This window comes from Daucus carota, chromosome 7 (genome assembly GCF_001625215.2).
Source record: "Daucus carota subsp. sativus chromosome 7, DH1 v3.0, whole genome shotgun sequence".
Taxonomy (NCBI): domain Eukaryota; kingdom Viridiplantae; phylum Streptophyta; class Magnoliopsida; order Apiales; family Apiaceae; genus Daucus; species Daucus carota.
In genome coordinates this window covers 2,412,456-2,430,203 of record NC_030387.2, presented here as the reverse complement: position 1 = coordinate 2,430,203, position 17,748 = coordinate 2,412,456, and the positions used below count along the sequence as shown (strand labels likewise).

At 35.0% G+C, this 17,748-nt stretch overlaps 4 protein-coding genes across 4 annotated transcripts; 1 reads left to right on the top strand and 3 right to left on the bottom strand.

Annotated features, from left to right (window-relative positions):
* Positions 1-44: 44 nt before the first annotated feature.
* LOC108196639 (CASP-like protein 4D1) lies at positions 45-1,043 on the bottom strand. Its single transcript, XM_017364019.2, has 3 exons — positions 739-1,043; positions 526-661; positions 45-421 (listed from the first exon to the last, which is right to left on the bottom strand). The coding sequence occupies exons 1-3, from the start codon at positions 918-920 to the stop codon at positions 188-190; spliced, it is 552 nt and encodes a 183-aa protein (XP_017219508.1). The 5' UTR covers positions 921-1,043; the 3' UTR covers positions 45-187.
* Positions 1,044-3,159: 2,116 nt separating this feature from the next.
* On the bottom strand, positions 3,160-7,007 carry LOC108193266 (serine/threonine-protein kinase BRI1-like 2). The gene has a single exon (XM_017359854.2). It carries the CDS (start codon positions 6,716-6,718, stop codon positions 3,344-3,346), a length of 3,375 nt encoding a protein of 1,124 aa, XP_017215343.1. The 5' UTR covers positions 6,719-7,007; the 3' UTR covers positions 3,160-3,343.
* A 6,815-nt stretch (positions 7,008-13,822) lies between these two features.
* Positions 13,823-14,680, bottom strand: LOC135147792 (uncharacterized). The gene has a single exon (XM_064081348.1). It carries the CDS (start codon positions 14,678-14,680, stop codon positions 13,823-13,825), a length of 858 nt encoding a protein of 285 aa, XP_063937418.1.
* A 1,143-nt stretch (positions 14,681-15,823) lies between these two features.
* LOC135147791 (uncharacterized) lies at positions 15,824-17,502 on the top strand. Its single transcript, XM_064081347.1, has 2 exons — positions 15,824-16,182; positions 16,770-17,502. Exons 1-2 carry the CDS (start codon positions 15,905-15,907, stop codon positions 17,500-17,502), a joined length of 1,011 nt encoding a protein of 336 aa, XP_063937417.1. The 5' UTR covers positions 15,824-15,904.
* Positions 17,503-17,748: the final 246 nt, after the last annotated feature.

Here is a 17,748-nt window from a genome sequence, read left to right as displayed (position 1 = left end):
ACTCTGTATTTGGCAAATCAAAATAGAATTTTGTAATTATTCTGCAATCTTGAAGAATTAAGATTGCAACCTATAAATCGATTCAAAGGCATATATATCTTTTTTACTTGTACATTGTAAATAAAACCTTGATAGACACATAGAGAATCAGACCAGAGTAAACATGCTTTTGGTTGCTGTTATATCATCATTTTCTGGAGAGAGCAAGTGATGATATGATGGAGGAAAGTGTAGAGCTAATGAATGCTATTAGAAGTAATCCAGCAGAGAGATATGCCATGCTGGAGAAATCACCAAGCTTTGATCTATAATCGCTTGCATCCTGTCCACCTATTGTTTCAAGGTTGTCGGCAGATCTTTTAATCTCCAAGGTTGCGCCAAAAGCAGCTCCCGTTGATGTTGCAAGTAGTAGTACACCAAGCTGTTAAAGATGTTTGAAGCTGTTAGAATTTAGTTGCTGATATTGATAGCTTCTCGCTCTCTGATTGTCTATCAGTTAGTTTTTAGTTTGCTAAGAACACTGACCTTGTCCCCATACAAGTCGAAGAGCAAGAATCCATAGCGATTTGTCAAACGCTTGCCTGTTTTGAGATGGTAAATCGCGGAGGGAATTTGAAGCAAGTTGTATGCAAAGGCTACCAACATGCTTAGAAGCACATACCTGCATGCATGCCCGAATGTCAGTATTTATATTTGCGGATGTGTGTGTGTGTGTGGAGGGAGAGCGAGAGGGCGTACTGGTAGGTGGAGGAGTCGTTGTAGCTGTACTGGTATTTATCTCCGCCGATCTTAAAGGTGACTTTGGCACTCTTCAAGATGATGATGGAGGCAGCAAGTGAGGCTGCTGTCACAACTCTGGAGGCAAGTGAAAGCAATGGAGCTTTTGATGCCTTTGGTTCTTCATATTGCAGGTCCCCCATTTTACTCTTAAACTCTATATTTTCAGTTGGATACTTCTCTTTGCTTTTGTGATACCATGCTCAAATTTGCTACTATTTATACTGTCGCCAATGGCTTGCGATCTTGGCATTACATGATTGTTTCGTTGCTCTTAGGTCATTTCGTGTTTCGGCATTACATGATTGTTCCGTTGCTCTCATGTCATTTTGCGTATAAAAATGCTTAAGTTGTAGCTACAAGCAGTGTCTTTACTTCGCAAATAGTGTAGCCGGCCTGAAGCTTTACACAACTTGATTATAACAATCGGTTTTCTATCCAACTTCGTCTTTAGAAATTCCTGCAGAAGTCGGTGATTAATTATGATTAATCTCCGTTTCGTAAGTCGTAACTCGTCGATTAAATCTCCGATTTTTCAATTAATCATCTGATTAACCCTTATTTTGTGCCTTTATTAATGAAATCTGACTCATGTTTTTACAACAGTGATTATTTTGTTAGATTTTTCAGCACACTTATAAACTAGGAAAAATCGTTAATAACGTTAAAATCAAAGCACTAATATCAGAGAAGTCTCTAACGCGCAAAGAACACATACTTCTTTTTATATTGGTGGTCTGATATTGTTATCGGAATATTAAATAACAGGGTATGACAAATCAGTTTGTCTATTGTTTCTGTACAATCGATGTGGTTGCGCCCATAAAACTAATATTGTGGTCTATCCAAAGGATCTCTGTCACGTTAGGAGGGACGAAATCTAGTAAAGGTTGGGAGATTAAAATGTAAGAAGATAAATGGAAAAAAAGATGAAATAAATTGTAAATTTTTTATGATGAGATTTCGAAAAAATGAGTATTTAATGAAGCCTTTTTTTTATATAATCTTACAAATAAGTATGTGTTCGACAGAAGATAAATTCTTAACTCATTGTGCTATTAAACCGTATACGATAATAATTTTTTAACAAATGAATTGAATTTATGTAAGTTCCTGGAATGAACCAGTTCACCTACCAAGAACAATATTTATATTCTTTAGCTAATTGAAATCATCGACCGTCAAATGTATGCAAATCAAACTTTCGAACTTATTGATAGTTATTATTGACTAGACAACACGCATAAGAGCTTCATATGACATTACAAACCTTAATAACGCGGATATAGTATGTCACTACGAAATTTTATAAAAAAATTGAACATATAAAAGTGTTTTTCGAAAATTTATTTGATATCTCCGAAAAAAATATATTCCGACTAGTACGTATCCCTGACATTTGACTAGTTTGTGTTTCATTCTGGGGAGCCTTGAGAGACTTGAGTAAGAAAGCAAGAACCAGTAGTCATCAAACAGAGTAACAGACTCTCTGATAGGAGTAGGCCGGCTGTAATATTGATCTTATAATTGACTGGTTCTCAGTGTGTGTTAATACATAGATATCTTCTCTCTCGATACCCATTTTGCTTGATGATTCAGTTAGTTTTGCAACATAGTTGGAGCCTGAGAACCATGAGTGCGGGTGAGATAAGGAAGTGCATGGTACCATGATATGATAATTCGACAAATTTGAAAATATGGGGATTCGATTGTAAACAGATCGACAAATATTAGTATATCGGGTTGTCTCAGGACACGGTTAAGCTAAGCTATTCATGATGGCCTCTTTTTCTCGCGCAGCTACTTTATCTTCTCTCCTTTTCACGTTAAATTGGATCTCATCATTAATACCTTTTTTGACTGTATTTTCTTGTTTAACCTCGTAACTAATGTATATGAGTTAAGTTATTTTTAATTCTATCCCATTTTAATTTAACAATAAATTTATTAAACAAGAAAACACAGTAATCAAAAAAGGTATTAATAATGAGACCCAGTTTGACGTGAAAAGGAGAGAAGAGAAAGTAAGATGCGCGAGAAAAAGAGGGCACATGATAGACAACCCGTAGACGTGTTCTATTTAAAATATATATATCATGCATGTATTTCAAGAATTATATTTATATTTAAATCAAATAATCAAATAGATAGTTCAATATCTTTAACGATTTACGATCTAATTATTTAATAACACAATTATTATGTTATAAAGTAGAAGTGAATCACAGAAATTAATCAATAACAAGATCACTCAAAAATTCCCGAACACTCAAGACTCCCAAGAATCGAATGCGGCTGGAGTGAAGAATCCTGTTTTCGAGGTTGTAGCTCAACTGGCAAGGTGAGGTGCAAAATCTCATGTGACATGATCAGCATTCGAAATAACACATTGTAATCTGATACTGCACATGTTCAATGTCTGCATTCTGGATTTTGGGATAGTTATTTGGTAAAAATATGAAATGTTGCAATATTATACAAACAACTCAGATGCCTGAGAACAAAAGTTACAATCCTTACAGCTTCTGAAACAAATTATAATCTTATTAACAGTGTGGTGATGGTGTCAACCACTACTTCCTTCTCCACTTTCTGGTAGAAGTTGTCTCAGCATTGCTACTAGTTGCAACATATTAGGCCTTTTGGAAGGGAAGTCGTCGACACATTGGAGCGTTATCTGCAGATATTTTACCATTTCTTTGATTTCTTCGGGTTCTTCTCCTTTATCTGTTCCTGTAGTCTCTGCGATCAGCTCTGGATCAATTACTTCCATTCCTTTTCCCTCTCTGGCCTTCATTTTTACCCAGCCAACTAAGTTGGTATCTCCAAAATCTTCTTTATCAGTTGGCCTTTTGCCGGTCACAAGCTCCAAAAGCACGACCCCAAATGAGTATACGTCTCCCTTTGCTGTGCAGCGGAAGCTTTGGTAGTACTCTGGGGGGACGTATCCAGGAGTACCTGCCAAGGTGCTCACACTGAGATGTGTGTCAAGGGCACTGATGAGCCTTGCCATACCGAAATCTGATACCCTGGCTTCCATTTCGTGGTCTAGGAGAACATTGCTTGACTTCATGTCGCGGTGTATGATGTGGGGAATGCAGTTGTGGTGTAAGAAACAAAGTCCTTTGGCAGCCCCTCTTGCTATCTTCTTACGCTCCTTCCAAGTTAAAAACCGTTTGTCTCGTGTCTTGCTTCTACCATGGAGCATTTCTTCAAGGCTTCCAAATTCCATGAACTCATAAACTAGTAGTCTCTCCTCGCCAATTTTGCAGTAACCCAATAAAGGGACCAGGTTCCTGTGCTTGATCTTCCCCAAAGTTTCCATTTCTGCAGTGAATTCCCTATCCCCTTGGCAACTCAGACGTATGAGTTTCTTGATTGCAACACTTGATCCATCTTTGAGAGATGCCTTGAAGACTTCTCCGAAACCACCATACCCTATAAGACTGGCTGCTGAGAAGCCATTAGTTGCCTCTATCAGTTGTGAAAACTTGAGCTTTCTGAGTTGCCTCTGAAATGTGGCAACATTAATGCTCAAAGGTTCTTTCTCTTTTTCAATTTTCCATGTTGTGGCTGCATGGGATGCCTGCAACTGATGAAGCATCTTAACTTCTTCTGCCTCTTTCCTCCTTGCACGCATAGCGATTCCCCAGATAATTAAGATGCAGATAAAAGCAACAGATATGAGAATTCCCAGGACAATACTATTAGCCCATGATGCAGCTCCACGGCCTTTCTTCCTACCCTCATTCGGATCTGCTGCTGGTTTGTTGTAAGCCTGACATTCAGGCAATGGAACCCCACATAACCCTGGGTTGTTTGCGTATTGGCTTGCAGGTAGTGTACTAAGTTGTCCCCTTGGTGGAATTTCTCCGGTTAATTCGTTGTCTGAGAGATCAATTTGCACCAAAAAAGACAACTGTGAGAAGGATTCAGGGATGTGACCCTGCAATCTGTTGTGTGATGCATCAAACACACCCAAGTTCTTTAGTTGCCCAAGTGATGAAGGGATTTCCCCAGAGAGCTGGTTATGTGCTAGCTCAAGGACTTGTAAGGCTATCATTTCCCCAAATTCAACAGGTATATCGCCTTGAAGCTCGTTATAAGAAAGATCAAGATACTCCAGAGTCTGGTACTGTGTGAAGAGGCTCAGGACTGGACCAGAGTACATTCTTGTTAAATCACAACTCTTCAATGTGGGAACCTGTAACAGCCTTTCGGGTCGAATTCCAGAAAACTCTAGTAAACCCCCGACACCTTTACAAGAATTACCAACATTGCGAAGAAATACCAAAGTATTTCCTAAGAGAATTCCACTCAATGCTGTCGCTCCAAGCTGCCTCCCAAGTCGAGGTGGGATCTCCCCAGTTAGCTGGTTGCTGTTCAAGTCTAGCCACACCAAACTGCTGCAATTCGCCAACTCCAGGGGGATCGGACCACTCAGACGATTGTTACCAAGTTGCAAGACGGCCAGCCTTGACAGAAGACCAAATCTCCTGGGAATCTCACCAGTGAGTACATTACTTGTGAGGGATATCCATTCTAGATTACTGCAGTTAAGCAATTCAGCTGGTATTTGACCACTCAAGTGATTATTGTTGAGGATTAGATCCCTTAGATTCTTGCAATTGCCTAGTTCTGCTGGTAGATTTCCCTGTAATCCATTGTACCAGGCGATTAGCTGCTCAAGATTTGCTAGCCTCCCGAACTCTGCTGGTATTGATCCATTGAGATAATTCAGGCTGAAATCTATTGTCTTTAGCTTAGAACACAGTGACAATTCAACAGGGATCTGTCCACTTATAGAATTATCTGCAAGTCTCAGTTCTTCAAGTGAAGCAGCTCCTGGACAGATATCTCGTGGAAGACTTCCAGAGAGCATATTGGAGCTAAAGTCTACAATGCGCAACTTTTGGCATGACGAAATGGACACAGGAAATGCTCCAGAAATCCTGTTACTGCTTAAAATCAAACTCTCAAGTGATGCCAAGTCTTTAAGAACTAAATCAGGAAAAGGGCCAGTAAGATTGTTGCTTGACAAGTCAAGAACTTGCAGCCAAGAACATGATGAGATGGATGTCGGAACAGTCCCTGTAAAGTTGTTGTTTGATAACCTAAGCTCTAAAAACGAGCTGCACGCATTACCCAACTCGGATGGGATCCATCCTGTAAGATGATTATGAGAAAGATCAAGTCTTTGTAAGCTGTCAAGATTACCAAGAGACTGTGGTATGCTCCCAGTGAGCAGATTATACGAAAAATTCAAACTTTTGAGATTTGTGCAATTTGAAAGAGATAAAGGAACTGAATCCCCTAATTTGTTTATAGACAAATCAAGATGCAACAAGGAATTGCAGGTCTCAATTTTCAAACTCGAAACAGATCCACTGATATTATTCATAGATAGATCAAGATGCTGAAGAGTATCTAAATTCAGAAAAAGAGTTTCTGGTAGCAAACCAGTTAGAGAATTGTTATGCAGGTTGATAGACAAAAGATTTGGATACTTAGAGAAAAAATTCTCCGGAATCAGGCCTGCCATTCCAATCGAAGATAATTCAAGATGTTTCAAACCATATGGAAGTTGAACCAAAGATGATGAATTTACAGTAAATGAATTTGCAGACAAATTGAGGAGAGTTAACATATTTAGAGAAGCCAAAGGAGCAAAAGAGAGTGTGGCAACAAGATTACTCCTGCAAAGATCAAGTTCAGTGACTCTATTAGAAGTACATTTCACTCCATACCATGAGCAAGGATTCCTGTTGAGCTGCCAACTTGAAAGGACTTCATTAGGGTCCTTCTGAATCATCTTCTTGAAAGCTAAGAGGGCCACTACATCTGTTTTAATCGACGAGAAGTCGCCTTGTTCTGCTGCAAAAACTGAAATAAAAGGAATAAAAAGCAGTATAATTGTAACATGCAGAAGGGTTCTCTCCATTGATTGAGATTTAGTTGGAGGATGAATGGTTTGAGTGAGAAAGAAGTGTGATGGTGTATGTAGAAAAAAGGAAAGCAGAAAGAGTGCTTAGTATGATGAGTAGTGTAAAGCAAGGGACTAAGCTTTAGACAAAGGGTTCTTTTGTTTTAGTTTTATAATTTTGGAAAAAGGAAGGAACACAAAGAAACTAAAAAATTCATACATTATATACTACATGTCACTAAATATGCAGTGCAGAAGATCTTGCAGAATTTAAATACTTATATACAAACACATATATATCCTGTTTGAGTTTTTCTTGAAGTTGTACAGAGGTGGAACAGATGAATATGATTTTTTGGTCAAAAGAGATGGACCCCCCAGACAAAGTCCATCTAAGATCGGCCACTTTAAGGAATTTTTTTGAATTCTGATATGTTTTCTGATCCTAGGGTCCTTTCCTTTCAGTCTTACTGTCACTGAGCATGAGAATATTTCCTAATTAATACTAGTGTCCAACATAATACTACATTAGCATGTACACTATGTATCTGTGGACTTTGTTACTCAGATGGGAGTGTAAGTTTTCAACATTGCTACGTGTTCGAGTGTCGGATTCAGTAAATACGTATTTTTGGTAATATGATGCATTGCTGGTAATTAAAAATATATAAATACAGCAGAAAGTATAATAATCTGGAGACTGGTATTTTTTTACTTTTTTGAACACCATGTATATTTTTATCATACTTTAAGGTGCAGTCATGAGCTAGCTAGGGTGTCTATGGAGTAAGGGCATGTTGTGACTTGGGAGAATAATATCATTCATACTTGAGTTCATATAGGGGCATATGGTTTAGTGATTGCCTAGCCTATTAAAACATAAATTTCATCAGGTATTATACTTTTGAATAAATCAGAGATATTAAATTTAAATAAAGTGGCCACAAGAGGTCCACAAAGGAACAATCAATGAGTTCTTGTGGTGAATGGCAATGGAGGTGATGAATGAGTCCCTCAGTTGGTGCCCTCCTTTTGCAGTCTTGGGTTGAGAAAGATGATAATCAAAGGGAGAGGAGAACCCTACATTCCTACAAATAAGGTTGATTTTGAAAACTTAAATCTAAAGTTGCAGAAAAATTCTCTTGAGCATTTCTTGATCTGAACCAGTACTTCCCCTTTTCTTTGTAAGAAAATAAAGTTTACCTTTTTAGCTGGCTATGCACACCAGATATCATTACTTCTATTAAGGAAAAGATCAAACAGATAGATAACTGATAAGAGAAGAAAATTAACATTCCAAGGATCAGATCTGAGACTGTTATTTATGTCGAATATCTGCATTTAACTGCGATTTTTGGGAATTTCTGTTCAATATGTTGAGCTCGGAAAAAAAATTATTAGTATTTTTAAGGACGAGAAGAAATTGCAAAAAAAAAAAAAAATTCACTGATTTTTCGGACCAAGCAAAATTTCTGCAGAAGTCCTGAAACTGAAACTGATAAGTCCTTCACGATCGCTCCGGTACATTCTCAACATGTTTAGGATTTTCCTGGCCGTCTGATCTGTATGCAATCTTTCTTGTAGTACTGTTGGTGGGGGTAAGGATTTTCAGTGTGACAGAAAGCGAGACATGAAATACTTTCTGATTATTTTACATCGAACAATTTTTGTATACAAAAATAGATTATTCTAGTCTGTGACCTTGTCCATGGATCATGTAACGTGAAGCTTTTAATATTGTGGTAGCAAAAACTAATAAATTGTCTGAAAACTGCTTTTCTGCCATACTTTTGTTGATCCTAATATAGAACTCAAAAGCGGCCAATCTGTAGGGACTAAGTTGCTCTTAAATTTGTCAATTCACATGCTTGATGCTCCTAGACCACTGATGCTGCTCTCTAATGTGCAGTCCACAATAGGTATTCAACTATTCATGCATGAAGCGTGCGATATACATTTTAGGAGTTAAATAATTCCAGTCTGATTCCGTCATTACTCCCGTCTTGTTTTGAGTATTCATGCAATATACATTTTAGTAGTTAATTAAAAAACTAAGAGTTCAACTCTGAAGAAAAATATTGTTCTAGTCTGATTCCGTTATTATTCCCGTCTTATCTTGTTATTTCATAATAGTTCAAATTTTATGCGGAAAACAAAAAATAGGAATTCAATACCAAAAAAAATAGTTCCGGTCTGATTCTCCCACTGTTCCCGTTTTATCTTGTCATTTATAATAGTTCAAAATTCATGCACAAAGTAGAAAAATGAAAACAAAGTTCAAGTTTCGTACAGAAAGCAGAAACCAGGAGTTTAATAGTTCTGCTCTGATTCTGCCACTTTTCCCGTCTTAGTTTGTCGTTTTATAATAGTTCAAATATCAATGCAGAAAGTAGAAAAATAAAAACAATCCATCCTGAAAATGTTGAATGGGAGACCCTCAAAAGATTTTCAAAATATTCTTTATCGAAGAAAAAATCGAATAATATTGATGCATACAAAAGCAAGCGAAAGCAACTAGTTGAAGGACAAATGGTCTCTCGTGCTTAGTGCATCATTATCGAGATGGATCAATCATAAGGTTGATGATCCATATACTCCACAAATTTACCTAAACAGTTTGGACACAGCACAGTAAAAGTGTGGAGGAACCGGAGAATATGATCGGCACGTCTTTCCACGGAAATGTAAGAAGAATATACTGCTAAAGAAAGTTGAAGCTTTAATAGATAAGAGAGATCTATGATCATTGCTCAATATAATTTTGAAAACCCTACTTTTATTCATTTCTTGTGATGGAATGCTACTCGTAATTACATGTTGACCATTTTAAAGTTAAAAATAGACGATTATATCTTTTTCTTAATTAGTGACCCCTCTCATAATTTCGTCTCCACTATATATGTGAGGCCAACGACGACCGTTTAAATTATAAGCACAGTGCAAATATTAATGGGGAAAAATTGTCCCAAATACATAATATAAACTAACAGAATTTAATTTAGTAGTTTCGACGAAATGCTGTCGAAATTAGCAAAATATCAGAAAATTTAAATTCAAAAAATGTTGTAGAGTTAATAAGTTCGACAATTGTTGTCAAAAATGTTTAAATGATTGAAAAAGTTTAAATTTTGTCAATTTTTGTGGCTAGTTTGAATTTTTGTCCAAAATTTGAATTTTCAAGTGAAATCTTTTAGAAGTTTAATTTTGATGATATTCTGTCGAAATTAAACTCTTAAAAATAGATTTTCTTATTAAAGCTATTTTTGTTATATATATTGGCTAAATTCGAAGCCTAAAATTTCGTGGAAATTAATTAGTTTCAACTTGAATTTTCATCGAAATTGTACGAGTTGTTTGTACTTTGTAGTGAGTATAATGTATATGTAATATATTTTTGAAAAGTTCTTCACTTAAATAAAACTCTGAAAAATATATTCAATAGTAAATAAAATATATATTATTAATTTATTACAATTATAATTGTTTTATATTAAATATATTTGATTTCTTATTTCCTGATTCGAATATTAACGGATGATGATATTCCTATATTCTCTTGAAACTATATACGAATAATGTTTTTGTTTTGAAATAATATACGAATAATGTTCATTTTATTTTTAATATGAATAAAATTTATTATCTTTTACACATGAATGTAAATATTTCGAATGAATATCAGATTTTTTGATAAAAAATTATATTTATGTATTTTTTAAATATTTATCATTTAGAAAATAAGTATTTTCAGAGTAAAGTATATATCTATATTTTTTCTTAAGGAATATCTTTGGAGAACTATAGCAATATAAGTAGTTCCATTCTTTATTTAGTTTATAATATAGCTAGTTACAATATAAATTAAGCGGCTATGTAAATCATTTTTTCCCTATTTTCTTACTGAAGTCCCCACTAACACTGTTGGATTCTTTGTGCAGAGAATGCTCATGATTGGTTCGACTCATTCAAGCCTGGCCCTCCATTTACTTCAATTTCCTGTTTCTCTCCTCATTTTACATTACCTTCTCTCTCTTATGTTTACAAATGATGAAAGCTAGAATTGGCGTGCAAACTTTGCTACATGTTTTTATTGCATTCTCTTCTCCTCTCTGCATCGCATAGTCACTCCGTTCCTAATTGCTTGTCCATTTTGATTTTCTAAAAATTAAATTGATCGATTTTTGATTAAATATTACAAATTATTTATTTAATATTTTTAAAATCTGAAAGTTAAACCTCCAAGAAATAAGCTTGTTGAAAGGCAAGCCATATTTCCTAATTATATATTTATTATCATTTTTTTTAATTATATGATACATGTAGATTTGCTTCAAGATACAATCAAATTGACTAGTTAAAACTCAAAATCAACATGTATTGAGGGGTGAAGGGAGTAATTCCATAACGTTACACGACCGCATACTTTGAGATAGTAAAATGAATAAATCTTAAAATGCAAGGACATGCTCTTTTCTTTTTGACAAATTTAAAATCCGATATAGTGTTTGTACAATAATTTTCTGTAACCACTCGGAATTAAAACCAGCCTATATCTGAACGGATTATCACGGTAATTAAATTATATGTGGTCGTTTTTTGACCTTGTTTCTTGTGATGTTTATATGGAGTCGGTAAAAAAACTACTCATAATTGGACTAAGAGTAGGTCCAAAAACTTCTTCCTATGAGCTCCTTAGCCAAAATTTGAAGAATGTAGAATTAAAATGAACCACAAGCTCCTAACTCCTAACCGTGTTTTATATTATTTTTCCGATGTACAAAGTACTCAACAAGTATGTCACAATTTGTAGGCATGTATATTTTAGTAAGAGAAATAAATAGAGTTTATGTAGGGAAGATCGTGTAATTTTATCTCTTAAATAGTTGGGAGTTGATTGTTTATACTTTATAGTATTTTTAGAAAAAAATTAAGGAGTTTGTTAGAGTTGCTCTAAGCAAACCTAAATTATACTTGCTAGATGATATATAATAAGCAGGGTAAATCAATTCGGATCCTGCGCGAAATCTCAAAAATGAATCCTTAATTGTTATTTAGATATAAATTTAAATGTTTTTTTTAGAAATAAGATAAACTATTAAAATCCATGCTAAACAAGAAGTGTACTCTGAAATTTCACTCTGAAAAAAGTTGCAAAGTGACGTCTAACGGATCAACTGTGTGCACAGTACGTACAATTATATAAATTATTGGTCATAAAATATTTTTTCGAAAATTCAGCTGATGACGTTTTGCAATTAACTCTAGTATTAATAATTTTATGTCTTTGTTTAAGTGGTTACTAGTGAGGTGGGGTTTTAGAAATGAAAATGAAAGCTACATTGTGATTTTCTACGTGTAAAACCACAAACCACATTTCACCGTAAGAAGCGAACTATTATAAGCATCCTCTGGCTAGATCACGAATAATGGTAATTTTACTTTCATTATTATAGGTAAGAAAGTTTAAAGTGGTTTCGTAGAGTGTTAGTGGCTGCACTTGCATACATAGAGCATGTTTGTTTTGGGCTTTTTAAATTTTGAGTTCAAAAATTTTTATTTGGATAGTAGGCCGGAAAACGTTTGAAATTAGAAATAAGGTAAAACTTGACTTAATGTCTGGAATTAGTTTGAGTTACCGGTTTCAGTGAATTAATTTGTTTAAATCTTTTTTTAATAAAATTTACTTATAAGTCATAAATTACATGTAAACCACTTTTATTATTATTATACTTTTAATAACATATAAGTCATTAATAAGTCAAAATTATCCAAACAGACATTTTAAACTTTTTTAAACTCCCAGTCATAAGTTATAAACTCAGCCAAACGGGTTCATAAACTTAAAATTCCCGTTAATGCTCTATTTCGTCCCTCTACTAAACCAAAATTTTGGATTGGCCTACCGAGCCAAAAAAAAACATTTTAAATAATAAAACATCTAAAAACTTTCGTTTAGGTGATTGTTAATTTTTTTTTCATGTTTTTAACAGATTTACATGTTTTAGGTAGAGTTTACTGCGAAGCAATGGACACTTCGACAAGAAACTCAGATGCCTGACCAACTTACTGCTCAATCCATCAATAAAAACTGAACAAGAAAATTTCGCAACTTCATTCACACCATCCACCTTAACAACATTTTAAACACGCGAATTATTAAAGCTACGCAGATATTATCACAGAATTCTACACAATTAAACCATCAAACTTGTAAAATTTCCCAAGCAGAGAGTAAACAGATGTCCCTTTCCAGCCAATTATTAGACTTTTCACATCCATGTCAAGTGAGTAAAAAAAAAGACCCAGACGTTGTTCTTCACTTATCGTTGTTCTGATGTGTTTCCAAGGCTTGGATGATATTTGGAGTCAATCATTCGAGACGGATGATTACATGATCAATGCATTTAAGCATGAACAAGCGCTGGTGGATCCTGAACTTTTTTATCCAAGTTCTCCCGCTACTCAAGATCAAGAAGTGTTTTTTATCCAAGTCACGGAGGAATTATCTTTATACAATTTTCATGTACGGTAAGCAGAGGCGGATCTTAGTAGGGGGGCAACTGACCCCCTTGATTTTTTTTATTTTTTTAATAATATACATATTTTTAGGTTGTAAAATTGAAATTGACCCTCCTTAATTTTTTTGTGACCCTTCTTAATTTTTTTTACAAAAAACTTGCCCCCCTAAACTTTATAGTCAGATCTGTAGAATATAAAACTGATTCTTATTAATTCTTGTTCCTCTAAAAAAAGAGATTACATCCATATTTATAACAAATGTACTTGACTCCTAACAATACTCTGCTACTTCTAATAAATCTCCTAAAATAAGATAGACTCAATACCTCCTACAAACTCTCTATAACTCCAACAATCATCCAACTACTACAATCTAAAATTAATCCTCAAAATAAATAACTAAACAAATAATAATAATAAATAAATTTAAGATTATTCCAACAATCACCCCCATAATCTTAAATTTACTTAACAGAATTTATGAAGCACTTCTCTTCATCTTGTGATGCACTTCTCACCACCATCAATTTTGTTGATGCACTTCTCATCAACACCAAATTCACTGGAGCACTTCTCTCCCGGTGCACATAATCACCCATCACTCTAAAGCAGAGGTTCTGCCTCCATCAGTTGTGCCATGATTTCTTCATCACCTTGAAATCTACAATTCTTTGCCAAGTGTCCATATCTCTTGCATTTGAAGCATTGTGGCTTTCCTTTGTTCCAGCAGTCCTTTTCTTCGTGACCAATCTTATGACAGTGGTTGCATTGAACTTTGTTACTTGTGGGTTTTGAAAAGGAACTTTTCGCTAATAGGAGTCCTTCAGTTTTTCCTCCATTTTCTTCCTCCCTCATTAATCTCCTTTGATCTACGGCACTAAGAGCATTGACTAATTCCACTAGAGTTATTTTGGATAGGTCTTTGGAATCTTCAAGTGAAGATATTTTAGACTCATATTTTTCAGGAACACTCACCAGAATTTTATCAACAACCCTCTCGTTGGCAAATGATTCACCAAACAACCTTATTTGATTAACAATGCTCATAAGCTTACTCACATATTCCTTAATAGTTTCGTTCCCCTTCATCCGCTGCATCTCGAATTCTCGTTTGAGATTCAAAACTTGCATCAACTTTGTTTTAGCATTTCCTTCAAACTCTTCCTTTAACGTGCTCCATGCCTCTTTTGGTGACTCACAAGTCATGATACTTGTAAAGATTCCATCCGACACCGCCGAATGAATACATGAGAGTGCCTTTGCTTCTCTTGCTGCTTCCTCGTCACGTTTTTTGATTTGAGCTGCGGTTGGATTTTGTGGAAGAATGGTTAATTCAACATCACTTTCAATTGTTTCCCACAGACTCATAGCTTTCAAATAGGATTTCATTTTGATAGCCCATGAATTATAGTGATCTCCTTTGAATGTAGGTATCGAAAGGGAAAAATTATTTGACGCCATTGAAAAAAATACAAAGATTGCTTATCTATATATGTATTTTCATAACTTCACAAGCACTTTAAACCTCGCTCTGATGCCAAGTGTAGAATATAAAACTGATTCTTATTAATTCTTGTTCCTCTAAAAAAGAGATTACATCCATATTTATAACAAATGTACTTGACTCCTAACAATACTCTGCTACTTCTAATAAATCTCCTAAAATAAGATAGACTCAATACCTCCTACAAACTCTCTATAACTCCAACAATCATCCAACTACTACAATCTAAAATTAATCCTCAAAATAAATAACTAAACAAATAATAATAATAAATAAATTTAAGATTATTCCAACAAGATCCGCCACTGACTGTAAGTGATCTTTAATCAGCTAAATTGATAAAGTGGCATTCAGCAATGAGGGCTTATGAGGAGTTTTACACAGTAAAGCCCAAACTCAAACTGCTAGAACATATTTGCCAGGGCCTTAATTAGGTCTTGGATCCATGATCAATCTAGCTAATGATTAAGTTTCTCTTGCGGGAGGATAGACGAATATATAACGTAGCTTGATCCTGAAGTATAGTACGAACGATACCAAAACTAACTAGTTAAGATAGGAACATGTAAATTCTTTGCCGTTAGCTGGAGTTGATGCATATACTTTGCTTTCTCAAATTTATTTTCCTTGTCGGAATGATCTGGAAAATTTCTTAAAGTTAGTACTTATAGTGCCAACTCTGTCCATTTTAAGTAGATAACACACGAGGGTTAAGAGCTTAATACATGGAGGGAAAGATCGAGCGTGTTAATCCCCATAACCATCCACTGATTTTAAAGAAGGATTATCATCACGCGGAGGGCCAACGCTGCTATCACTGCAAACAAGCACTCATATGTACAACATCTGTCTACACTTGTGCAAAATATTGTGATATGTTTTGGTTCTATGTCCTCCACAAAAAGTGTGTAGAATTTTTCGTCACATTTATGCACCCAAGTCACAAGCATCCACTTCATCTTGTTCCAGTATCAGATCGAATCTCCAGGGAAAACTGTTCAGTTTGCAACAACAGTATCAATCATTATTTCCACGGTTACCAGTGCGATCTTTGTGAATTCTTTTTATGCCTCAGATGTGCGGTTACACCTCAAGGAAGAACAATTCAACACTGGAGTCACCAACACAGTTCACTACATTTGGTCGAGAAATGTGCCACGTTTGAGTGTGATGCATGTAACATGGTTACCGCGGATTACTCTTATAGGTGCGATGATATTACGTGTCCATTTTGGATCCATTATGAGTGTGCTACTTTACCACGGGTTAAGTTATTCGAAATCCACCACAAGCATCCGCTTCAGATATCAGATTCTCTGCCTCAAGCTTATCGGCAATTTGCTTTTAAATGCAAAATCTGCAAAAGTTTAATACATACAGATCAGTGGATCTTCTATTGTGCTAATTGCAGGTTCTTCGCGCATATCCGGTGTGCTTTACAAACAACTCCAGTTTACAGGTTAGTGACTACTTATCACATTGATGCTTTAGACATTATTACTTTGAGTTGCTCTGAATTAAAATTGTGCTAACCTTCTCTCGAATCAGTTTATTCATACTTTTATGTTATAAGTGAGCTTGTGATTTATAATTAAGTTGAAAATCCTAACTTTTTATTTTTGAAATTTGAATTTATAAACATATATAGGGTCACTTCAAGTATACTATTTTATTGTTACATTGTCCAAACATATAACTTTAAAATTACTTTTCATCTTGCCAAACAATTTTATTTATTTTTCATTTATGAACACATGTATTTATTTAAGTCAAGTCAAAAGATCCCACCCAGATATTACTGAAGTGGTTGGTTGGGAAAAGCAGAGAATGCTATATATATAATATACCCTTTTTGAAAAAATTAGAGAATGTTTTATATATGAAAAATGTTTCAGATATAAAATTAGATATAAAATCTTTGACAAAATGAAATGCTTTAAGTTTTGACTATAATGAGTACTCTATATTCACATCAATAACACAAATTAAAATATTTCACCTCAATTTTTATGTCATTTCTGATTGTATAAATGTTTATGGTCACAGACACAGAGCTTATCAGAACCAACCAGAGTTGACGCACCTTCCGTCACCTGATGTATCATCGATGAACTTAATGATACAAAAATTATTAAAAGATGTGATTTCTCTGTCGATGGATATACATGTGGCACCACCTGATCATATTAATCACTGGGCTCATGCACAACATCCTCTGGCACTTAAAAACACAAATGTTGCTGTCATTGTTGATGATGAGTTGAAACAAGTATCAGAAAGTTGCAGATTATGTAATGGTTGTACAAAACCTATCTCTTCCGGTGATGATGTATTCTATGAATGCAATGAATGCAATTATTTTCTCCATCGGTATTGTGCACAGTTTCCTCAAGAGATACAACATCAACACTTAGGCATGTTGAAGGGATTTCAACCCAATATCTTTCCTGATGGTATACAACGTTGCGAGTCCTGTGGAGTTTTTAGCAACGGGTTCATGTTTATGTCAACATCCGGTAAATTGCTGGATGTGCAATGTGCGACTCTACCCCAAAAATTTATATACGACGGAGATAATCGCCACCTCCTTGTACAATATGATATTTATACACACAATTATAGTCCTTGTAAGGCATGCGGCAACTCTTTATCAGCTGGGGATCTGGTGTATAAATGTGAAAATTGTTTTACTCATTTACATTGGCGTTGCGCTCTATGGCCGAGTACAATCAGTGGCGGAACCAGGATTAATTTCGACCCCGGGCTAAACTATTATTAAAATTTCAGCAAAAAAATTAAAAGTAAACATGCATACCTTAATTGGTTAAGTGGTAACATCTTTACTGCCTTTTTTTGAGAAAGGAATGGATGACCACTGAATTTTACGATTTTGCATATTTTGATAGCGTTGTAAGATAATTTCATCGTCTATGTTTTTAAATATGGCATTCTCGGTGTAAACCACCATGCTAAGTGGGCTATTTTTTATATATATAATCATTTTTAAATTTGTCCCCGGGCTAAA